This window comes from Haemaphysalis longicornis, unplaced genomic scaffold, assembly GCF_048455015.1.
Source record: "Haemaphysalis longicornis isolate Haplotype H1 unplaced genomic scaffold, Haemaphysalis longicornis Haplotype H1 scaffold_15, whole genome shotgun sequence".
Taxonomy (NCBI): domain Eukaryota; kingdom Metazoa; phylum Arthropoda; class Arachnida; order Ixodida; family Ixodidae; genus Haemaphysalis; species Haemaphysalis longicornis.
Genome location: NW_027526257.1, coordinates 6,351,021 through 6,376,447, shown reverse-complemented (window position 1 = coordinate 6,376,447; position 25,427 = coordinate 6,351,021). Strand labels below are relative to the sequence as shown.

Below are 25,427 nucleotides of genomic sequence, written 5' to 3'. Positions count from 1 at the left end.
AAGCTCTTCAGGCTTTTAGTTGCGATAAATTACGCTAATAACTAACTGCACTAGTTATAATTTAGACCAGCAGTACATTAGACAAGTGCACAAATTTGAACGGTGACATTTCACGTGATTGGAATTGTCCCACACGCAAAAAATATAATCGAAAAGGGCGAAACTTACTTCAGGAAAAACAATGAAATTGAGAAGGTCAGGTGCCTACAGGCCACTTCTAGTGCTGCCAACTGCGATTTGAGCTCTCGTCATTTCCCTGAGCTTTCCCCTCTTCCAATCGCACGTCAGGTGCGCCCATTCTCTGAACACGACTGCGACCGGCCGAGAGGACATCGGCCTCCTTCAAAGTACGCAGAGAAAACTGCTCTGCTTTCCAGCGCTCGAGCAAGGCGTGCTCTTTCGTTCTCGGCCGCTCCGGGGTTCGCTGAGGCCTGGCGCAAAGCGAGCGTGTGGCGCTGCCACTCGGCAGGCGCCCATGCATTTATTTGCGACACTGTCGGCAAGCGAACACCGCAGGGTGATTTCGCTCTCCTTTCCGGCTGTCAAGGCCAATCTATGCACGGCCGGCCAGGTATCAGGAGACCGCTTACCCCCAGGCGACACCGGAATGGTTATGTGCTCGGCTCGCCGTTGCCTGACATCGAGTATCTGAGTTTTTAAGTGGAATGCTAGCGGCTCGCTCCGTTTCGGCGTCATCGTTAACCTAAACTGCACTGTGAAAACCGTTCGGTTTCTCGACTGCCGGCTCTGCCACAGCGTTGTTCGCTTCGGAATCGCATCTGGAGAAACAACCGCCGTTTTAACGGACTCGTGTTGCCCCCTTTCGCTAACGTCCTGGTTTAGGCTTTTTCGCGGAACGTCGGTAGCCCGCGAACTGCGCGCGTTAGGGTCAGCAGCCGCTTTCAAGGCCTCCCGTGAACCTGCACACTTCGAACATGACGACGAAACATCTCCGCTCACTGTAGGGTCCTTACACACCGTGTACTTACGCTGCCCTCTGTCGTGAGCCTCCAGAAATGCCCCATCCTCGCTATCTGTCTGAGTCTCGCCATTTGTTTCAGAGGTGGCGACACTATCGTTACTTGAGCCCTTTTCGCGAGCCCAGCTGGTTCTTTCCTCGGCAGTTTCTCGAAATTGTACCCCTTCTCGCGTAACAGCTGATCTAGCCTGTTCGAGAATAGGTACCTGTATTCCGGACGACGTTGTGGGGATACTGCCAAATGCAAGACTAGTTCACCAAACGGACCTCCGATGCTGACCTTAGCAACCGGCAGGCGCACGTTTCGAGCTGCTACGAGCTGCTTCACCCAAACACACTGTCCAGTCAGCTGATTCGGTTCACCATACGAAGGGTGGACCACGTCTACCGTCGCCGCGTAGCATCAAAGAACTCGGCACGGTTTACTGTTGACCACTAGCTTACGTACGTACGGCTCCAGAAACTGGCTGCTGTCCTCACTCTGGTCTAGCACGTGATAAACAAGCTTGCCTTTCTTGGAACTCACAGCGAAATGTCCCGTGTCGCCGCAGTTGTAACACGCAGCCTATCTGCTCGCTTCAAAAGCTTTCTTTCCGCGCTGCTCCTCAGCGGCTTTTCTGTATTTTCGTTTTTGCGTCCAGTTTTCCTATCAACGACAACGACTTTCCTTGCTCCATCGTCTTCCCGGGGAGCTCTGCCTTTAGGCCTTGACTCATCAGGCCTCTGCCTGAACTATTTTTGCCGTCTTTCGGCCTCTGCGCACCTCGTTGTGGGACAAACTCGTCGAGTAGCTGAGCTGCCTGATCCACAGTATTTACCCCTGGCCTGTCTTTCACCCAAAGTCTCAGGTTTTCTGATAGACGGCAGTAAAACTGCTCGAGACCGAACCACTAAACCACCTTGTCGTGCTCTCCGAAAGCCTTTCCCTTTTTGAGCCACTCTTCCATGTTAGCCCGCAGCTTATAGGCGGATTCCGAGTACGATTCCCCCATAGCTTTCTAAGCTTCACGGAATTTCAGGTGAAACACCTCTGCTCACAGTCTGTACTTACACAGGCTGCTCGACTCAACTTTTTCGTAGTCCTCCAATTCCTTCTATGGCAAGTGGGCCATTACGTCGGATGCCTCACCTCGCAAAAGCATCAGCAGCTTTTGCGGCTATGAGTGTCGACTAAACTGGGCCCTCTCGCACGTACGCTCCAAGTTGATAAAAAAATACCGATGTCTTCTCCTACCTTGTAGGGTCGCATTAGGTCACTCATTCGTAACGTTGGTCGCCCAGTCGCTGCAGACTGCACGCTTGTGAGCTGCTGTCACTCTCACGCCTAGATCCAGATGCTTCGATCTCGAGACGCTTCATTTCCACCTGATGCTGTCACTTTCTTTTCTCCTGCTCGAGTAGGAGTTTCTCATGCTGTCGTCCCTTTTCCTCCTGTTGTTTTATTTCCTCGCGTTCCTATTTCTGCCTCTCGAGCTCCTGTTATCGCTTTTTCTCCTCGTGTTCCTCATAGTGGCGCTCTGCCTCTGCCACTGCGGCCTGACGTTTCGGGGACTCCCTGCCATTGATCAGCTCAATGCATTCCGACAGCTCGTCATCGTCTGCCCCAACAGCGAGTATGACCTGTATCAGCTCTGGCTTTCTCCGCCCGTCCGTAACATCCAAGCGCAACTCTTTTGCAAGCTCGAACAACTACGGTTTTTTCAACGCCTTCAAATTCATGGCCGGTCTAGAGTACTGCTTTCCCACTGCTCCAAAATGGTTTTGCACGAATAACCCACGCGAAAAAAAAACACGCCCTACCAGCTATCCTCAGAGGCCTGCTAAAATTCAGTGAAGAAATGTCCCGCACTAATCATTGACCGGCGTGAATTCTGCAAAATCCGAAGCCACCTTGACGTCCGTGGTGTTGAATCTCGCACCGCTGGCTCAAGGTGTTACGAAGTTGCCATCCGACCGCTGCCAACCAGTTTTTGCAAAGTTGTCATCCCACCGCTGCCACCAGTTGTTGCGACCGGGAAGGCCGACCCGAGCGGTGCTCCGTCGCCTCTGACATACGTGTTTTAGCGTGGTATAAAACGAGCGGCCAGCCGCTGTTGCAGCCGTGAAGAAGTCCAGAAGCCGCAGGCTAACGTAACTGTTTACTCCATAGCGAGAAATGAGGAGAAGCCAAAGAATAATGCCCCGACGGGCGAGGTTAAAATACAGGACTTGAGCAGAGGGACAGCATAGATACACTGCTCAAACAGGAATGAGTTATAGCGCTTGAGGGGCTCATAATTGTACCCAAAAGCACCATCGGTCAAAACAGCATTCCCTCTAGATTGTGCACAAGCCACGAACGTCACAGACACACACAACACTCTTTCCAGGGATCGTGAGCAGTCGGTAGGAGCGGCACACGCTGCGTCCGAGAGAGCATGGAGAGAGGAGGTGTCTCCAGCGGACGCGGGGCTTCTGTGTTCTTGGGGCAGGTCTGGGCCTGTTGCGTCGGCACGCCATCGAATGTTGATCGCGCCCATAGATGGGCGCCAGAGAATCTGGGCTTGTCGAGGCGTGAAAGTGTGAGCCACCGACAGGGAGGGCCTGCCTGAAAGGCGCACTTAGTGGAGGATTCGCCGCACAGGCCAGGAGTGTGGCAGGAAAGTACGGCGGCGGGCCGATTTCTCACAGCACGGACGACAACAGGCGCGAGAAGCCACTCCCCTTTATTTCGGCGTTGCTTCGGGCCGCTCAAGTTCTTGGAGAGCGAAATTAACAAGATATCGCAACCCTAGCGCTAAAGGAGAGTGCCGTTGCACACGACAGAGCGGCTTCTCCGCCAAATGCGTTAGGGTGGTCGGGCATTTTCCGTCTTCGCGAGGGCCCCTTTGCAACTTGGAATTTCCCTGCGAGAGTGGGGTTCATCATGCAAGATCTTCAAGGCTGCCGTATTCATATGAATAACTTGCGTCGCATTTTTGCTGGTTTTATTTTGAATTCAACATGGGGACGCACCAGTCAAAGTTTTCTTTTTAGAAGGGTGAAGGTGGGAGGACTCGGTCTATTGGTATTTACGTGAAGTTTTAGGAACTTCAGGAATTTAGGCGACCCTTTCTTGCATAGTTTTTTTTCTAAATTACACATTTGTATGCTTTACCACAGTTCATCGTTTCTCCGTGCAATGAGCAATGGGGCTAAAATTATTGTATAGGACGAAAATACCGAAACGGAGGGAGGCCCGTCGTCTTACGGGAGGCCCGTCGTCTTACGACGATACAGGAAAACATACGTTGCACTCAACGAGCACAGCGGACAGTCTACCATTCACGCCATTTCAAAGCCCTCGGGTGAAGTGCAATCAGCACAATGTATAGTAACTGCGTTCATGAGCTTTGAAATAGCGGCGAACGGAGCAGTGTCGGGAGAGGAGGAGGGCGCTTCTTGGCGGCGACGCATGAAACAGGAGTGAGGGAGAGGCTGTGAAAGAGGTGACGACGCATCCTCGAGTTCCGCTCCTCACCCTTAACCAGACGGGCCTTTTTTCTTTTATCCGTTGCTGCTGCGATCGGTCATTTGTTTATGCTGAAGCCGACCCCGCGAAGCCCAGGTAACGGCTACCAGAGTCTCTGGTTTCCCTCATTGTGGAGTAACGTCTGTGAATTCAAGTGACTTCGCATGGGTAATCGTTGTAGGTGTGGTTTACAGCTCTACAGCCTAGCCACATTCTCAGCGTGTGTGGGAGCCAATTGTTTTAGATGCAAAGCATCTCTTAGTCGACCCTCCGTCGTCCGGCGTCCGTAACTCTCTTCCTGGTCCCCCTCTCCTCGACAGCTGTGATAACGCCACTCTCCACCTCGCCGCTTGGCTCGTCTCGTGCCGGCTCAGGAAGACACCGGCAACACTGTCACTCCAGGAGCCCTAACCAGCTGTGATAACGCCGCTCTCCTCGTCGCTCCTCATCGCCGCTCGGCTGGTCTCGTGCCTCCGAAGACAAGGCTGCATAGAGGACAGCTCGCGACGGCGAACGTAAACGGCAGCGTCTAGCAGCGGATGCCTCGCTTCGAGAACGAGAAGCCGCTTTTAAACGCCAGCGGCGAGTAGCTGATCCAGATGGCGCTGGGCAACGCGACAACGCTTCGAAACGCCAGCGTCGAACAGCGGATTCCTCGCTTTCAGAACGAGAAGCCACAAAACGTTCCCCACTACTCGATAAATAAAGAAGACATTTAATACGCTACTACACGTGTCTTTAGTCTAACAACCAATTAACACGCTTCTACTCCACGGCTTCGCATCCGCTCAAGGTTCCTACGTGGGAAGATGGTGTAATGTTTTTCAACATGTGCGCAGGGAACAATATACGCACCGAGACGGCACGAAGCTATTAGCAACAGCAAGATCAGATTACTATTTGTGCCATATATACCAAACAAGAAGCTCTACATTGAAAACGTTCTGGATATGGCTGCTGCATCACTGTTATAGCCGGTTTTTCAGCATTTTACTGCATTAAAAAACAAGGAAAATTTTAACTGTTTTTTCTGCCCACGTGCTGACTCTGCAATCTAATGGGTTAATACCAAAACTTATAGCTTCGGTTGAAACTTCATTGAATAATTTATTAGCAATGTTAGAATATTCTTGGTTAAAAATAACCAATAAAACATTACTGTTCGTGATTTATACCACATGAGATGATGTTTTGTGTGAACTTCAAACTTTCTTAGAAAGTGAAGGCGAAAGCTTTGTTAGACGTTCTGCTTATCTGTTAAACTTTCTGTCGCACTCTGCGGCCGCACGCATCACCATTGGAAGAGAGATGTGGACTGTACCCTCCGGAGCTCGTTCAGAAATGGTGCATTTTCCACAGCTGATTTGCTGTTTAAGTTCTGTCAAACTTTGCTACTGAGAGCATCATCACTTGACCAGTCGCCAGTGCAATGTAATGCAATGGTCGTTCGTCGCGATTACCCGTCGTCATTTGCCGACATGCGGTGTGTAGCGTTTTTGTTCCGTGTCCTTGTTCCTCCCAACTTTCTCAATGGAGATTGGGCTTCTTGGCGGCAAATTACGGCCTCCTGCTCGCGAGCTTCAGCCCATTCTGGGCGCGCGATCCTCGGATTAAACTATTCACCCCGCACAACTAAAACGTTTTACTGCAGAGCGTATACTTCTACCAGCGAAGGAACTGTTCGTGTCTGCATCAGCAGAAAATTCCTAGGGTAAATAAAAGAAGTTACTGGAACCACCAGAAATCGAACCTAGATCCGAATAGAGAAACGGAGCAGGATCCTCTCGTCTTAACGACGAAGGTACGCCTGCAGGAGGAGACGCATTGACAGAGGGTACACTCAACGACAGACGGTACACTCAACATTAGCATTGATGGCATAGAGGTAGAGCATTCGCCTCGCGTGCAGAAGGACCATGGTTCAAATCCCGTTGCCGGACAATTCCCACCGGATTAAAAAAAAATCCGCGTATTAATGGAATCGCACAAAGGGGTTTGGGGTGCGGCCTGACCCCGGCGACCATCGCCGGTAATGCACTCCCTCACCAGAGCAGGATTGGCCACCCTGGTGTAGTAACGGCCACAACCTCCCATGAATACGCCAATTAACTCACGGCCCTCAGTCCCCAGCAGCTGCAAAGCAACTGACCACGGCGGCGGTCAGACCTGTGACGCAGCAGAGGGTGCTAAGAATCCCGGGATCCGGACAGGCCGCCAATGGAATCTGAACCTGGCAACGTTTAACGCGCCAACCTTATCCAGCGAAGCGAGTCTCGAGGTGGTGTTCGTGGAATTAGAGGGCATTAAATGGGATGTCATAATGCTTAGTGAGGTTAGGAGAACAGGTGAAGCCTTTACGGTGCTGAAAAATGGACACGCTCTATCTTACCATGGTCTAGAGGACAGAAGTGAACTGGGAATGGGATTTCATAGCTGTCAACGTAGAAGAACACTATACATTAACGAAAGGGCAGCAGGTCTTGTAATTAGGCTCATTAAGAGGTACAAGCTCAAGGTGGTACAGGGCTATGCCCCCACATGTAGGCATGACGACCAGGTAGTCGAACGCTTCTATGAAGATGTGGAATCGGCAATGGCTGAAGTAAAAGCACAGTATACCGTAGTTATGAGAGATTTCAATGCTAAAGTAGGCAAGCATCAGGCTGGAGACAAGGCAGTTGGCAACTATGGTCTGCGGTGATGAAATAGCTGGGGGGACATACTAGTTGAGTTTGCAGAACGGAATAACCCACGCATAATGAATAGCTTCTTCTGTAAACGGCCGAGCCTGAAGTGGACGTGGAGGAGCCCGAATGGGGACCATAAAAATGAAAAAAACTTCATATTATGCGATAATCCTGGCGTTGTGAAGGATGTGGAAGTGCTTGGAAGGGCAAAGTGTAGTGATCATCGTATGGTAACATCTCGAATTAAGCTAGATTTGAGGAGGGACCGTAACAAGCTAGTACGAAAGAAGCCGAATAATGAGCAACAGTAAGGCGTACATTTATTTTTATTAGTAGAAGAATTCAGGATACCGCTGCAGAACCGATACTCAGCTCTTACCGAGGAAGCCGAGCTTACGACACAGGAAGCCAGCGACAACATTACACGCATTATCACGGAGTGTGCAGTAGAAGTCGGGGGCACGATGGCTAGACAGGATACTGGTAAACTTTCCCAGGAGACGAAAGATCTAATTAGGAACGCAAACCATGACAATCTCTACAGCAGCTGACAGAATAGAACTAGCGGAGCTTTCGAAGTTAATCAATAAGCGCAAGACAGCTGACATACGATAGTATATTATGGAGAGGATCGAATACGCTGTAAAGAACGGAGGTAGCCTGAAAGCAGTGAAGAGGCATCTTGACGCGGAAAAAAATCAGATGTATGCACTTAAGGATAAGCAAGGCAATGTTATCACAAATAGGAATAAAATAGTCACAGTGGCCGAGGAGGTCTAAAGGGACCTGCACAGTAGCCGGGACATCTAGGATAATGCCGAAGGAGACAGCAGTTCAGAGGACATAGACATCCCACCAGTAACGACCGAAGAAGTAAGGAAGGCTTTGAAAGAAATGAAAGGGGGCAAAGCACCTGGTGAGGATCAGATAACAGCAGACCTTTTGAAGGATAGCGAAGAAGTTGTACTTGAGAAACTGGCAAACCTGTATACGCAATGCCTAATGACCGCAAGTGTACCGGAATCTTGGAAGAACGCGAACATCATCCTAATCCATAAGAAAGGCGACATGAAGCACTTGAAAAATTACAGGCCGATCAGTTTACTGTCAGTCGTCTACAAGGTACTTACCAAGATAATCGCTAACAGAATTTCTGCAACCTTAGATTTCAGTCAACATAGAGAACAAGCAGGGTTCCGTAAAGGTTATTCAACAATGGACCATATTCACACGATCAATCAGGTGATAGAGAAGTGCGCTGAGTATACTTAACCGCTATATATAGCCTTCATAGATTATGAGAAAGCATTTGACTCGGTCGAAACCCTAGAAGTAATTCAGGCATTACGGAACCAGGGGGTAGATGAGCATTATGTAAGAATACTAGAGAATATCTACGATGGGTCCACAGCTACCATCATCCTCCATAAGGAGAGCAGTAAAATACCTATAAGAAAGGGTGTCAGACAAGGAGACACAATCTCTCCAATGTTATTCACAGCATGTTTACAAGAAGTATTCAGAACGTTGGATCGGGAACACGTGGGAGTAAGGGTTAATGGAGAATACCTCAGTAACCTAAAATTTGCTGATGACGTTGCCTTGCTAAGTAACTTGAGGGACGAATTGCAAAGCATGCTTTCCGCACTGGACGAACAAAGTAGAACCGTGGGCCTGAAAATTAATTTGCAGAAAACCAAAGTAATGATCAATAACCTCGGGAAAGCAGAGCGGTTTGAGATAGGTGGCGATGCAGCGGAAGTGGTAACCGAAGATATCTACTTAGGCCAAGTTGTTACCCTGTATCCCAACCATGAGGCAGAGATAATTAGAAGGATCAGAATGGGGTGGAGTGCAGACATTCTCAGACACACGGCAGACATTATCAGATAATGAATAGCAGCCTACCATTGTCCCTGAAGAAGAAAGTGTATAACAGCTGCTGCCTACCGTTACTCACCTACGGGGCAGAAACTTGCAGGCTCACTAAGAGGGTTCTACTTAAATTGAGAACGACTCAGCGTGCAATGGAGCGGAAAATGATAGGTGGAACATTAAGGGACAAGACGAGAGCGGAGTGGGTCAGGGAACAAACACGTGTTAAGGACATATTAGTAGTGATTAAGAAAAAGAAATGGACGTGGGCAGGGCATGTAATGCGAAGGCAAGATAACCGATGGTCATTAAGGGTAACAGAGTGGATCCCTAGAGAAGGCAAGCGCTGCAGGGCGTGGCAGAAAGTTAGATAGGCAGATGAGATCAAGAAGTTTGGGGGGATAAATTGCTCACAGTTGGCCCAGGACCGAGGTAATTGGAGGATAATGGGATGGGCCTTTGCTTCGCAGTGGGCGTAGATAGGTTGATGGATGATGATGATGACACTCAACGAGTACACGGACGGTGTATTCAACCACTTGTGCTCCTTCCGAGCCCCCGTGTGAATTGCAGATTTCATAAGATATGATAACGGTGTACACGTGGTTTGGTTTAATGGCGAACTGAAACGCGTGTTGGAAGGAGGAGGCCGGGGGGAGGACAAGGGGCGCTTTTTGACGGCGACGCATGAAACAAAAGTGAGGCGGAGGCAGCGAGAGAAATGACGCCTTAGCCGCACTTGCCGCTCTCCTCTCACCCTTCACTAGACGCTACTCTCCGCTTTCTTTCTGCCCTCACTGCTGCATTCGATCGTATCTGTAGCACTCTTTGTAGAGGGACGTGTGTGAATTCAAGTGACGTCGCATGGGTGATCGTGGTGGATATCGTTTACAGCTTTGCTGTCGAACTACGTTCACTAGTTGATCGGGGTGAATTGATTTTGGAAGTGCTCTTTGATTGCATCTATCTCACAGTTGTTCTGGTGGATTTCCTGTGCGCATGCTCGCGGTGAAGCTTTTGATATAAGTGAGACGATGCCTATAATAACACTAGTTCAGAGAGAGCGCTTGTGTTTGTCGTCTTTCTACGGTCACTGTCGTAGTCTCGCTCTAATTTTCGCCAAATACTACCGTTGTCTTTGTAACCTGGCTTTCACACATTACGAGCTGCCCAAAAAGGTATGACCATCTACAGATGGAACATATTCACCGCCCTACATTAAAGTCATGTTCACCGCCGCCGCCTCTTTCCCGATTCGTGTAACGCGCGGTGTCCATCTCCCCTCTGCTGTTTCTGTGCATGGAATAAAGGGGTTGAGAATTGGGCGTGCACTCACAGGAAAGTTTAACGCACGACATTGTTGACATACCCGTAATACTGGGGGCAGATTTCAGCGTGGACGTCCTCACGGCATGGTACAACCCGAGAGCTGTCATCCGTGTTCCAGCCTTTTAGGCTGGTGTGTTACACAGGGAGTAAAATGACTACGCCGCTTGTGCGCCCGTATGTTTGTGTCCTATAGGAAAACCGTATTCCTTTCGCGAATCATTCCGCTAAATATGAAAGTATGTGTAATTGTGAATTGCTAAAAACGTGTTTTCTTTCGTGCACTCCTTGAACTGCCCACACCTTCGCCGGTCATCCTTCTTCACAGCGGGGAAGGGCAAGAATATTTTAATTGCGTAGCATTGCTTGTCGTATACGCTCACACTGAGGACAGCGGAACGCCCTGTATTTGCACTAAAATGGATGCATGCTGGAGGAAAAGATTTAATCGGCGTAAATGTATATAATTGTAGGAACAAAATTGAAATAACAAACATTGAAATAACGAAAAGAAAACATTCCAAATACAAAAATGATATTATCATATACAAATATGTATCGTATACATCTCCTCCAAAAAGCAAAAACTATAATAAGAAAACCCAATAAATAAAGTGTGACATGGGAATAAGAAATACCTAACACAGGCCACGACTGTAACGTCCTGCGTTACCACAAGTAAAGCATAGCAGGCGGAAGTAAAAAATTTCATGTCATGGCATAGATGACGGTATAATCGAACATAATGTTTAAAAAATCAAAATGGCGAAAATAGAAATATGAAAATCTCACAAAAAACAACTTTGAAAGTAAAAATATCTGTTTTATTTTACACTGAAAACAGCGCAATGAGTAGGAAGGGAGTAGTGACAAACTGGGGCGCTTTGAACAACTGGAGAACGATTTATTTGAAGACGTTGATAACACGGAAAAACTGAGGCCGTAAGCACGCGTCCGTTCAAGGATAATGTAACACTCCAGGTGTACCGTGGAAGCTAACATCGATACTAAAACAATCAGGCGGAAAGCGTAAAGGCTGCTGTCTAGTAGAAGTCAGACTCAACTGGCTAGAGAAGCCAACTCTCCTCCTAAAACCACAGTTCATGATGTTCTCACGCATTGTTCATCCCGAGTGCCAACTATAGAGTTTCATACTTATTCTGAAAATATGATGCAAATCATGAAGGCCTCCCATATTTCCCAATATCGAGAATCCCGATAAGGTTTCTAATTTCGACTTATTTTCATTTTAGAGCGGCAATCACTTTCTCACACTTTCTGCAATGTATTGTAAGATAGCTGCCCGTTTTCGTGCGCATATGTGCAAGCATGTTCCCTAAAGCGCTGATTTACGCATTGACTAGTCTGGCCTACGCAAACTTGCCCGCATCAAAGTGGGGATTTCGCACAACAGATTCTCCGCACATTTCAGATAGTAGTTCTCAAGCTTTTTTACACGTGTGGCTCGTGGAGCCTCTTTTCCGTTTGCGTTGGCGCACAACGACCCCTGTTTTTTGGGTGCTGAAAAAAATGACCCCTATTTGCCAAGTTTCAGCTCTCGTCTGAACGAACCTGCGTTGGTCTCCTCCGTCGCAGAGCTTGTTTGCAAGGTAGTGCTGCCCGTCTTCTTCAGAGGAAAAAAGCGCTGCACGAAAAAAAACCCGAGATTCATACACTGGGCATTGAAGCTCTACCAGAAGGGGTGGAAGAGACCCTTTATCTCGGACCACAAGACTGCCCACAGCCGCAGGTGGGAAAGTGGGAACCGGTCTTATTGGTGTTATGAACAGGAGAAAAGGCCAAGAGCGTAGAAAGAAGCAAGCGAGACAGTGCTAAAAGCTTGAACGACACCATTTTAATGCTACTTCTAGCAGACAAGCAAGGCAGCTTCGTTGTATCAGCAACCAAACTGTATGAAGCGAAGGCTGATCAAACAATTGCAGACAACTTTCGCCTTTTGTCAGGAGAGAAGGCTGAAAGAGTCGGGGAGGATGCTAACCTGTTCTGTGGGATTCACTTGTGTAGCGGGTGATTGACTGCTTGGATCAGAAACAGCAAAGGTTGACACGTGACACCATTGGTTGGAAGTTTTCATTATCCGTGGGCTGGGGGGAGCGGGGGTTAAACGCTCTATTCCTCCTCTCTCTCTCTCTCTTTATACAAATACATATATATATATATATATATATATATATATATATATATATATATATATATATTTATCGAGATTTTGGCGCACTTTCACGATCCCTATGTGATCGAGAGCTGTTCATTACGGCGCGCTTCAAGGCTGGGTGTAGAATGTGGCGCGTTAAACATCAAAATCTTAATCTGATTCTTATTTCGAGTGAATCCGCCTTAGTCTCTTCGTCACTACTGAATGAGCTACATATATTCATGACCTCTTCGAGAGAGTGACGTTCTATTTGTCCGGAAGAAATGTAAATACTCGAAGAGCTCCTTTTCAATGAGCCTTGAGGATTACCTACAGGGAAGAGTAGCAATACTGAGACACAAAACACCCATATGCATTTGACAAGCCGCTGATAGAAAACACTTCCGAAGGGGTCACTGAAGACTGCAGCGTTTTTGTCAAGTTAAAAAAAGCAGTCAAAACAATTTGAAGTGAGGAAGAAATGCCGCAACATTTTAGTTTTCGGCCATAGGCTATCCCTAACATTTAGCAATGATGGTTTGCAGGGCCTGTCCCTCTATTTAAAAATATAAAATATTTCTGCGTGTACTAAAATGTACACGCAGTATTCTGTATTCTGTATTCTGTATTCTGTGCATGTATGCTGTGTGTACATGGCATTACGAGTAAAAAAATTGAACAAAGTACAGATGACGCAACCGCTGCGATTGCTTTTAGAGCATTTGTGCGCCTATGGTAGGGATTTGAAGGAATCAATTCAAAGTATGAAATTAAGCCATGCATGTCTGCACCAGCGATGATGCAGTAAAATTTTAGTCGCAATAGATTTTTCAGTGAAAAGGTAGAGGCAACAGAAAGAAATCTGAATTGTAATGTCAATTGCAATGGAACTTCGAGGAGTAGTGGGGGGGGGGGGGGGGGTAAGCATACACGGTTGAGGGGGCAGAGTTAATCTCGGTGGGAGCTCGGGCCCCAATCACCCGGTAGTCGGCGCCTCTGCCATAAATGCTTCTTGAGCCCATAAAAAACAAATAGGTATGAACATTTATGGTCATAGTCACAGAAATAGGCAGGTAATAAAGTGCTTTCGGAAGGGCTCTAACACACCCTTCACCCGCCCCCCCCCCCCCCTCCCAAACCAACTTTTGGGCATATCCTACAATGTTTCTTCTCAGGACTACCTCTAAAGGACCCTTTCTTGGTGCAGAGCATCAGAGCCGTCTCAAACATTCTTGAGATAGAACTCCGTGCTCTTCGGAGTGGCTTATTGGTGGACCTCATGGACACGGTTCAGCTTCAGTTTCTTTTGGACATAATCACATGCATGCAGGTATGTCAAAGAGACGTTGCAAAAAAAACTCGTATGTGTCTTGACGAGACGAGTTACCCGGGAGTGTAGATCAGAAAGCAATGGATGCCACCAAAGAAAACAAACAGTGGAAAAACTCTGCACTAATACAGAAATGTGAAAAAGACAGAATATGTGAAAAAGACAGAACAAAAAAGCACACAAACTTTCGAATACAAATAAGATGTTGATTACATGTGCAATAAAACTAATAACAGGTATAAATATAGATTTTAAGAAATGTGTGTGTGTACAAAATAAACAGGTAATATTCGTGATGCGTGCCACAATAAATTGGTGTTTGCATACAATGTTAAGCACGTACGCAAGTAAGGTAAGACAGCGCGTATCATTACTCCATTCCCCACGACTTGGTCTTGGGATCTGTGAGCCAGGCCATCGACTGTTTTGGGAACACCATGCTCCAAACTGAATGTGCCTTCAGCACAGACGCACTCCTGGAAGGTTTACCTTTCTACTTAGGTTCCACTTTCTTGCTCAGAACGGCATGCTGTACAATCTGAAAAAGGCGGTGTACATTGGCTCGCCCTCTAATCCTGTGCTCGGTGAATTGCTACTGGCTGCCTTCAACAGGCCTTTTCAACCGCCCGTTAAGAATTGAGCCATTGTAGAGGTCTATCACTACGACGATGATTTCCAGGTGGTGTTCGAAGTACATTGTGACCTTTCGATGCAAGAAAGGGGGATTTTCAAGGGATTCTAGACAGCTTTGACGACGTTCGAAGTGACCAGTGAGATTCCAGAAGGCGGAGTGTTGAGGTTTATTAACCTAGAACGGACTTTCCGCGTATGTCAGCTGTGTTGGGAGTACGCCCCGATAAATCCGAATGTTCTACTGCCATTCAACCACGCCCACTCAAAAGTGAGGAAAGGTGGCGTTGCTGTTGCAACTATACAGAACTCAGTAATAATATCCCGACCGCACGTGATGACGAGAACCATAGACAGCGAAATCAACAGCCTCAGAGTGGCGCGATACCATGTTCCTTTGTTGCTCTGTTCCACCTAGAGCGTCTCGAAAAGGGTCAACTATAACATGGAACAAAACGGTCGCAAGTAGAAAAATCTCAGGGCCCCCTAAACGTCATACCCTGCGTGCATGTGATGTCACGCATTATGAAGAAGGTCGTTCATAAATCACATGTGTGGACCGTTTTTCAACGCCCAACAACGTGGTGTCTTTGTGCGCCGAGGTAAACAGCAACGAGGACCCGAGAGACATATTTCAGAAAAAGCATGAGAACGATTATCTGAAATCTGCGGACAGGGTGGTGAACGAAATCCCACTTTCATGCGCACGAGATTACGTCGGCCGGGACTCGCGGATGCGTAAGTAAGCGTCTTAGGGATCATGCTCACACTATGCGCAGAGGAACGAGAAGCAATCTTGCTGTACGTCACAAGAAATGCGAGAAAAGTGATGGCCGCCTAATGTAAAAGAAACGCGCTTTTTAAAGCGCTATCGGAACACTCGCTCCCGGGAAACTTTTGAGGCCTCAGTGATTGGCATTGGAGGTGAAGGATGCCTAATTGCACCGATTGCACTTTTAGAACTAGAATTAACATGTCCAGCCAGCTGAATCTCAGATGTAATAGATAGCAGACTTTACGCTTTCTATTTGATTTATTGTATGGTTTAACGCGTTGACACAACGCAGGCGATGAGACGCGGCATAGTCGAGGGCTCCGGATTAATTTTGACCACCTGGGGATCTTTAAAGGGCGCCGAAATATCGTACACACGGGCGTTTTTGCTTTTCCCCTCCATGCCGAAAGCGGCCGCCGCAGACGGGGAGCGCTTTCCATTTTATGGTTTTAGCATTAGTAGCATTATTAGTATTAACATTGTGTATATAGAGTGATATCTTAGCTTTGAACGGACGCATGCTTGCGTCCTAAGTTTTTCTCTGTATTTGATGTCTTATAAGAAATCGTTCTCCACTTTTTTCTTACCACTATAGTTTGTCACTCCTTGTGTCTTAGTATTCGCGTTCTTTTTTAGTGTCTGAGGCACTAATCACACATCGGTGGCAAATATGAGACTTTATTAAGCCACAGGAAAACGAAAAAGAAGCGCAAAGTCGGCCACATCTTTAATTTGTGTGCGCGAGAGGCGATTTTTCAGTCTTATGGCGCTCTTAGGAAGGAACAGCCATGCAGACGATGGGCCTTGTTGCAACTTGTTTTTCGACCTATTTGCCACTCGACCTGTTTGCACATTGGCTTCCATCAAACGCTTCTGACGCATGAAATGTTGTCGCTCCCGAACGAAAATGTAAGATTTGGCCGTTTAAAACTGTCCATCTGATCTTCCGCAAAAGGTGCCAATATTCTCCAGGCGACCTCAGATCGTCTCTGTGCGGGGCGGGCATAAAACACCACCAAGCCACCAGTTGATACTCTTAGAAATTTACTTTGCCCCCAATGACTTTCAATAGGTTGTCCGTGTGCGGAGCGGATCTGTGTAACGAACCTATGCCAACTGCGATTACTTTGGGACATTTATCTCTTCTCCTTTTTATTCACTCATTAAACTCGTCCAAAAAAGAGAAATTAAAATAAAAAGCCCAGGCCTGAACACTGGAGTACGAATAAACAAGATAAAATGCGGTAACTGTCTAACGCCTTGAATTGTAAAATAATGCATATCTTGACGAAGTAAAGCATTCAATATTGATAATGGGGAAAGGGAAGATCTATGGCCATACGTTATCTTGAAAAAAGCGGAAAACACAAATAGTGCAATAGAATAATTTCGCAAAATTAACTCGTGCATTAAAAATATGCCTTATAAATCTCCAGGAACAATAGAAAAGCCAGGAAAATATTTCTGGAGCCGCAAATAAATATATTGGGAAAACAAGCCAACCGTGCACTATGAGTTGCATCTGAACGACAATACTGTTGCCGGGGTAAAGACAGTTAAATAACAGTTGCAATAGTGTACGTGTACATCATGGGCGTAAAGAAAAAAAGTTACTCTAAAACAACAAAATATTACTATGTATTTAACTACTGATAACGAAATGAGGGTGTACAATTTGTGTGCCGTATTTATTATCACGTCAACCGTCATATTTCCCGTAAGACATTTTTAACGGCAGTCGCCTCTGATGACCAAACACGCAGCCCAGAGATTCTATGAGACACATATTCCCCGTAAACTCGTTTCTGAAGCTGTTCTTGTGGCGTTACTAAACCGCATTTCGGAGAACGCAGCGCAGCATGCCCTCAGCGCCCCCCCCCTCCCCCGTAGTCGGTGATGACGCATTTGGAGCGCATTTGAATTCTAGTCCCATGACCTCGGAGTAGAATGCTAAAACTTGAACGGCCACTTCATATAGACACCTTGAATGCAGCCCCGACTGGCGGCAAAAGTAGTACCAGCTAAACCACATGATAAATAAAAGGAACTAGATATTTTGCCTGTTCAAGAAACCAAAATTGGGACAGACGAATTCACTGGTGGAAAAGTGCGCTCTTTCGCAAAACATTTTAGTGTGTGTTTGTGTGTGTGTGCGTGTAAGTCACGATCGGTCGCTTCATCGGGAGGATGCTGCATCAGGGGCGAAGAACTTTAAGGTCTTATGATGTCGGCGTCTCCTGTAGTAATGGCTTAAAACACCGCAACACCGTTTTCCAACGTGTCACGCTAGAACGTTTCATCTCCGTGGGCGAAAACGCGTGATAAAAAAAACAAGGACACTCGTTTGTGTTTTCAGGTGTCGCACAGGATTAAGAGCGCGGCCGCCCCGGGGGTGGGGGGGATACGAGTGGGGTTTTCTATATCCAATACGCTTGGTAGTCTATGTCATGCAGTGAATAACTGAGAAAGAGAAGCCAGTTCCAACATTAGGCATGCCAAACGTCACGTTAACTGCAGCGTGGGTGTGGTATATCAAATCAAACTGTCATGCGGCTGGTGTAATATTGTCTAGAAAGGACGGTGCATCAATGATCGCCTGAAGGAGCACGCATACTGCCTTAAGCAGGGCACGGGCAGCAACATTACCGCGCACTGTTCAGAGTGTAACGGATGGACACCGGCCTCTGAAGAAGTCGCCATTATAAGGCGATGCCAAGAGCAACGCACACGAGAGATATTCTAAGCACTAGTCATGCACCAAATGGGCAAAGATTGCATCAGCGGTCCTTCGTTGGAATTAATGGACAAGGCGATTAGGTATCGCACTTCATAATCACTAGTAGTGCTATATGTATTTTTTGCATATGTTCTTTTTCGAAAACGTGCTTAAAAACCCCCTTTCTTTTCCATAAAGTTTTATTTGGCAGTTAGGGCTGCGTGTGTTTAGTCTCCCCTTTCGTCCTGGCGTTTGTTTTTATCTTTAAACACTCGTTTCCCAACGCCTCGCGCTAGAAAGGTTAGTGCTTCAAAGACACGAGAAATTTGCAGCTAATATGTTTACCTCTACCCGCAACGGCTTCATCTGCGCAGGCAAAATCACAGCCAGTCCGTTTTACATTTAATGGCTTCAATCCGGTGCAACACCAGAGATGGCGCCACCACCTCAGCGAACGTGCGATTGCTGCTTTCACCGGTGCTTCTCCGGCGCCCAATCGGACGCGCTTTGTGGCAAGAGAAAGACTTGTATTCTTTGAATACACGTGTACACTGCATACTTCGCCCCCACCCAGGTTTCACGTTAGTAGAAAAGACCCTGTATTTGTTTTGCAAAAAAACTCCAAAAACATTGAAATTCAAAGTGTCATGCCCAGCTACAATGGCAGGCTTCTTATTTGTTATTTTCATCTTTCCAGTAGTAAATTTAGAGTAATAAGAACTTACACCCTAAACTTTTTGAACGATAGGGATGAGTATTTTTAAAGGAGTACTCACACCAAACTTCTCGCTTTCGGTTTTTATGCTGTAAGGGATACCTAGTGGTCCAGTAATTACAGAAATCCAACCAAAAGTGGTCAGCCGCCACCGTAGAAATAATTATAAGGCATTCATTCCAATCAGTTTCAAATTCGCTCGTCGCGCGCCAAACGGTCATTCAAATGCAGGACGGGAACCTTACGTCACGGTTGCCGTGACGTCAGGGACGTTTCCCGCACCGTCTGCCACGAGTGCACATGGTCCACACTCGCCCGCGCAGTGGAAATGTCGTCTGAATCGCCAGACTCTGATGAGTCGCTGCCACCCGACAGACAGACAGACAGACAGACAGATAGACAGACAGACAGACAGACAGACAGACCGACAGAACCACTTTATTTGGCGAGGCGATTAGGCCGGCGACGTCTTCACCGTCGTCCGTTTTGTAATATCACTGCGGCTCGAACCGGGGCCGACCAGGATAGCAACAGCTTGTCGCCACTATTCTAACCAATCTGATCGCGAAAAAGAAGTTCCACATGCGAGAAAGTAGATGTTAGTGTGGTGAAAAATTGGGCTGGGGGTTGTTATCAGCGCTGAATTTAAAAGCAGCGATCAGATATTTGCCGCGATGGTAAGTCTATGCTGACCGGCAGCGGAGGTTCGGCGCTCCGACCCAGCACTGCCGGCATCGTGGTGCAGCGAGCGGCCCAAAGATGGCGCCACCTGCGCGCTAGAACCAAAACAGGCCACGGTAGATGCCTTGGTCACTGATCGCTGAAACGGCAATTATCGCGAAATAAAGCTCCACATGCGAAATAGGGGATGATAGTGGGGTGGAAAGTTGTGTGAGGGAGTGTCATTCGCAGTTGTACAGATATCGGTGATCAAGTATTCCCCACGATACTAAGCCTAAAGTTCCCAGCACCAAAGCTGACCCGAGCAACGCCGACTCCGCTGGCTTGGGCGACAGTTCTTGCGGCCGCCGCCGCGCACGAACTCAGTCCACGTTTAGCGCTACATGTCGTCGCGTGGAAAATAATGCATCTTGGCGCCGTCGTCCATTTGCTCGGGCAGGCTTCCACGAGCATTACTTCGCATTCCGCCAGTTAACTTGGGCGATATCGGCGACGCGCACCGCCGTGTCGCCGCGGTGCGCTGCCGGCACGGCGCAGTTTTAGGCACCAGTGCAAGGGGACACCATGCGACTGTCACGAACTGAAGAGTAAAGACGTCGAGCACGCAAAGTGCGCAAAGTTTACAAGCATTGCTCACACAGGTACGCCAACGTCTCCTGCCCAAACGAATACCACTGACAACAGCAGCGCAGGATACCGTTTCCGGTTCCGAAAACGGCTGCATATCTTCACCCTGAACCGGCCAGACATGCTGGCCAATGTTTCGTCACGCCGAAAGCGATGGCGCTAGTGCTGCCCATTTGTGTAAGCTCGTGGCCGGGACAATCAAAATTGATTTTAGATGTGATTCCCGCCTCGGATTGCTGCACAAATTTTCGTGAGGCATCTGTACAAACTACTGAAGCCAATTATATCGTTTTAGGCGGAAAATTTGGTGTCAGTACTCCTTTAAAGTATTTCTGAACATATAAATCATGATAGGAAGATCATTTTTCGGGCGATTTTAATTGAGCGTAAGCGCCGGAGGACCGCATAGGATCAGGGACGTGGGACGATAGGAGGGTAAAAAGTTACACCTTCTTCCTGTAGGGGAACGCTGAGTAATATGCGAAGCAGGCATGGGGTCGATTCAAGTGCCCATTAGTTTTCAGTTCGTCGTTTCCGTGAGGTTGAGGGACGTAGCTACCGTTCTATTTACGTTTAATTTTCATGATATCTACCGCATTTTTCACTTACCGGAACTACGAAATGGGAAATCGCGTTGACCCCATGGCTGTTTCGTATACTACTCAGGGTTCCCCTACGGGAAGATGATGTAATTTTATTGAAGAAGGTGAGGGGTATTAGAGTGGAGAGGCATAAAAGAAAGAGAGAGAGACACGGTGTACGTGGCATGAGTTTGTCTTTATTTAATCCTTATCATCATCATGTTCAAAATAGGTGACGGCGAGCAGTGGTTGGCGTTCCGCTTTGATTATGACCGCCCTATGGTCTGTGAAATGTAAAGTCAAGGGCTGTCGTAGTGGATGAACCCTAAAGTTGCTGATGATGAGGTTCCCCGGATGGTTGTGAGCTGCTTGTAATTACGGCCCGCCGAAACTCGCTGACGCACGCCGCTGCCGACGAAGACGAAACGTCGAAGGCGTGTGAAGCGTGCTCGTCTCGTGCCGGCCCAGGAAGGCACCGGCAACACTGTCGCTCCAGGAGCCATAGAAGGGACCGGGCGTTCACCAAGCCGAGCATGCGCTGTGGGGGTGTGGACGGCGCCAAAACGACAAAGACAAAGGAGGGACGTAGCCCCGACCATGAGATGCTTCGCATCTAAAACAATAACTCGTATTGTATACTCGCCTGACATTTCAGATATGACCCACTCCTGCGTAACACGAGCACGGTGTGCGACACGCATTTTCAGGGAAGCAGTCATACGCACTAAAATCGGATATACGTCGGCCTAGAGCTTTTGCCAGCGTGCAAAAATTACGCACTCGACCAGGTATGATTTAGTGATCATTAGCCTTTCTTGTTTTCTCTAGGAGGGAGGCGTGAAAAACATTTAATGGGATGTACGGCTCCTTAGAGATTGGTCGGCGTGCAAACATTACACACTCGACAGGTGTCATTTAGGGATCACTTTCTTGTCAAGTTTTTTCTATGGGGAACGGGTTCAAGTATTGAAAAACTTTAATGGGAAATTATGAAAATAAGTACTAGGCTAATAAAGCGCAATATTTTGAACGAAGTAGTGTTGGAGGTCATTGTTAATCGTAGAGACGAAATTAAAATAGGGTGGGGAGCAAAGTGGGAGCTTTTAAACTAAGACATCAGCGTTCTGCATTAATAGAGCGTTCTGCATTATCAGAGTAAAAAGCGTTCTGCATTATTAGAGAAAAATGGGAGCAAGAAGACCCCCTTCGACACAATCTCAGTCATATGTTGAAATCAGAGTGGCATATGCTGGAATTGTTCGGTGCTGACGTGGCAACTCCGAAAACCAGGCCTGAAGCGATAGATCACGACTGATGCAGGGGGCAACAATCAGAGCGAGTGCAGAAAGGCTGCTGGCAGGGGAGGCACAACACAAAACGCACCTTAGGATTCTGATATCCGTTATGTGAAAGCCAGCAAAACTCAACAAATATTCTGTCATGGTGTTGCTAGTCAACGAGGACGAACTGGTAAAACAAGCGGTCGTGCTGTTTATAGAGAATTATTCAGCGCTTCATGTCCCAGATGCTTTTGAGCGAGAGTTTCTTTGTTACCACTGTTCGATGACGAGAAGAACAACCTTTACTGAAGAACCTTTGGTATAGAAGAGTGGCAACGGCAATTGATGAACTAAAACGCAGGAAAGCGCTGGTTCATGATGGTCTAGATTTGGACTTGTTCAGGCTGTGCAAAAATATTCTTGCCCCTTTTTTATTTTTTGCATTCCAGGAAGCTTTCAAATACGATGCATTACAAAAGCTTTCACCTGCACGTCCACCATTATTATACCAGGCTCTGAGGATACTTTGAAGAGGAAGTCGGTGACAGGATATCGACCCTTTACGTTGGCCACAACGAACTTTAAAATATTAATTAAGAAGATTGCCAAACGACTTCATAGCGTAATCAATAAGGTCGTCGGGCCAAACTGGGCGTGTGGCATTAGAGGTTTAGGTATTGTAACAAAGATTCACGTGGCGCCCAGGACTTGGAGTGCTGTGAAACGTTTTTTCGGAAGTAGCCATGCTACAAGTAAGTTTTGGGGAAGCCTTTGATCGTGTCTTTCATAGGATAATTTTTGCAGTTTTGAAGAGTATAAATGGTGGCGATGTTTTTTAAAAAGCGTGAAGATGGTATATACAATAATGGTTGACGCAGCTTGTAATTAACACAAGTGCCACAGCGTGCATTGTACTGCGGTCATCAGTAAGGCAAGAGTTCCCTGCTTCCCTGCTGTTGTTCTGTATTTTTCAGGAACCCTTTTGCTTGACAAGTATACGCGATAGTTACGTACGAGGTTTGTGCTGCATGCAAGCGAAGTCAAGCTGCTCCCGGTTGCTGATGATGCGGCCATCTTCCGCACAGAAAAAACTGAGTATAGGTGCCAAGAATACCAAATTATTGCGTTACGTCACCCGAAGCTCTGTCAATTGGAAGAAGTCTGCCAGATTTTGGCATGGGAAGTGGGATTCGATACCGGCTGTTTTTTAGCTCACTAGTACGGATTCTTGGGCAAGTTGGTGTGGCGATCTTGATGAATTCATAGCGCAAAAAGCACGAGGACAGAGAGAGAACACACAACACAGCGCTAACTTCCAACTAATTTTATTTCGCACAAACGTACAAATATGTATCCCCAGCCTACCCGCAATCACTTCCCACCGTCACCGCCAATGCTGACGTGTTGCAGCCATGCGCAGAAACGTTGCCTCCTTATCCGACAAATTCAGTGACGGCACACTCACACCGGACAACCCCGCTTTACTAATCAAATCTGCCTCTACTATTTCTCTTACTTTTTGTTCCTTGTGTTTCGACCGTATCACACATTGCTCAAACCGTGGCACGCAGCCGCAGTGCCAATGCCAACTGCCGCGTGCGTGCTCTGTCGTTCTGTATCCGGCACAAGGTGATCCCACATGAAGTAAGACTGTTGTTCGGCGGGTTCGCGCCTTCCGTGGGACATGGTGCTCGTGTGAGCAGGATACTCAGGTCCGAATGGCAGCACCAAGCACGCATCTACAGGAGACTGCTCATCACATGCCTTCAGGATCCGTCGAAGCCCTTGAGTGGGAGCAGGGCCTTGCGCTCGTTTTTCGCCATTGTGGACAGCAGCACGGAATTCCTTTGGCAGCAGGTGCTGCAGCGACTGCGTGCGGACATACCCAAGAAGCCTCATGGACCCAGGTGCGACGTGAAGACAGTCGGGGAGGTGGAGCTTCTGGAAGACCTCCGAGGCGTGCTCAGTCTCGGACCGAAGTTCGCCGTGGAACCGAAATTGAAGGCTCCGGAGCTGCTATCGCTTGGACGGCAGGTCTCAAGCCGTGCCCCCGAAGCTGAGGCCGAAAGATGCATTTCAGAAGGTGTGGACGTGCTAATGAGGACCAAAAGTGTTGTTTCCCGTGTACCCATACGGAAGGTGTCGGCGGCCCTTCGTGACAGGGACCTCGCGGTTCTTCCCGCAGATAAAGAAGGTGGGTTTGTCGTGTTAAAGAAAGCGCATTTTGGTGAAAAAGCCCTCGTTGCTATCAATTCAGTTTTGCGGCGGCGCAAGAAGGTGTCCATTAGTAAACTCAGATTAGAGGGTCTCAAATTATGCAACAGATTAAGTCTGAGTCGTGTAGCAAAAAGCATAGAAAAGGTGAGGTCGGGATCCCTGGAAGTTATGTTTACTGCTAAAAGCCACAAAGTGGATTGCCCGTTCAGAGTTATAATTTCGGAAAACGGCACATGGCAAAAAACAGTGGCAGTGTTCCTGCAGGAGAAACTGAATCTTTTAGCTATTGACGACCCGTTCATGGTGAGGAATTCTGGAGAAATTGTTGATTTTTTGAAGTTAAATAGTGACAAGGGTTTTCTGGCCTGCTCAATAGACATCAAGGATTTATATTATTCGCTGCCACATAAAGAGCTACTTAAAAGCGTTGAAGAAAGCATTGATCGGTTTGGCTCGGTGCGTTTCCAAAATGCGGCCCTGGTCTCAGTGGACGGGTTCCTTGAGTTACTAAAGTTTTATTTGAGGTCAACTGTTGCTGAATGGGATGGGAAATACTATGTCCAAAAGCAGGGAGTGTGTATTGGTTCCTGTTTGGCTCCCGTTTTAAGCAACCTGTTTTTAGCCCACTTGGACAGGTGTCTTGCAGACCGTTTAGATGTTGTTCATGTTGTTAAAGTTTGTAGATACGTTGATGATTTCTTAGTAATCTTTGACAGCAGTGTTGCCAATTTTCCGATGGCTGTTTGTAAGCTTTTAGCCCTATTTAGAGAGTGTTTTTAGTCCTTTGGTGTTAACTCATGAGGTTCCGGACAATAACGTGCTACAGTTCCTTGATATTAAACTGACGCTCTCTGAGCGACATGTATGTTGGGCATATCACCCGAGGGCAGACAAAGGCCGGTTACCTTTTCATTCGGCTCACTCCAAGCTCACAAAAAGAGGAATAATTAACCTGTGTTTTAAGAATTCTCTTGAAAAATCGTGCCACCATTCAATGGGGAGTAGCTTCAAAGAGCAAACGGAGCGCTTGATCGCTGCTGGGTATCCGGCGGCCATTCTTTTGTCGGTAGCTGAGAGTAACCTCAAGAATTTAGAACAGAGGAAGGGCAGGTCACAGGAGGGTGAAAAGAAAAAAGTAGCAGTAATTCCATATCTGCACAATGCGTCTCACCGTCTCAAAAAGATTGCAAATCGGGTGAACGTAAAGGTTGTTTTTTCTGCACCTAACAAATTGAACAAAATTTGCAAGTTGACTAACCCCTTCCGTAAAGCACCGGTTGGGTGTGTAAAAGGACATAGGAAACCATTTGTTAAGTGCGCAGTCGGTGTGGTGTATGATGTTCCCCTTTCGTGTGGAAAGCGT

The 25,427-nt window shown here is 47.4% G+C and overlaps 1 protein-coding gene across 1 annotated transcript in view; it reads left to right on the top strand.

Moving 5' to 3' along the window:
* The window catches only part of LOC144165834 (uncharacterized), a 52,106-nt gene extending 27,047 nt beyond the window's left edge, over positions 1-25,059 (top strand). Inside the window, exon 3 of the mRNA XM_077695607.1 lies at positions 23,551-25,059. Coding sequence (XP_077551733.1) covers positions 23,551-24,844 — 1,294 coding nt within the window. The 3' untranslated portion in view covers positions 24,845-25,059. The remainder of the gene's footprint in view (positions 1-23,550) is intronic.
* The last annotated feature ends 368 nt before the right edge of the window (positions 25,060-25,427 follow it).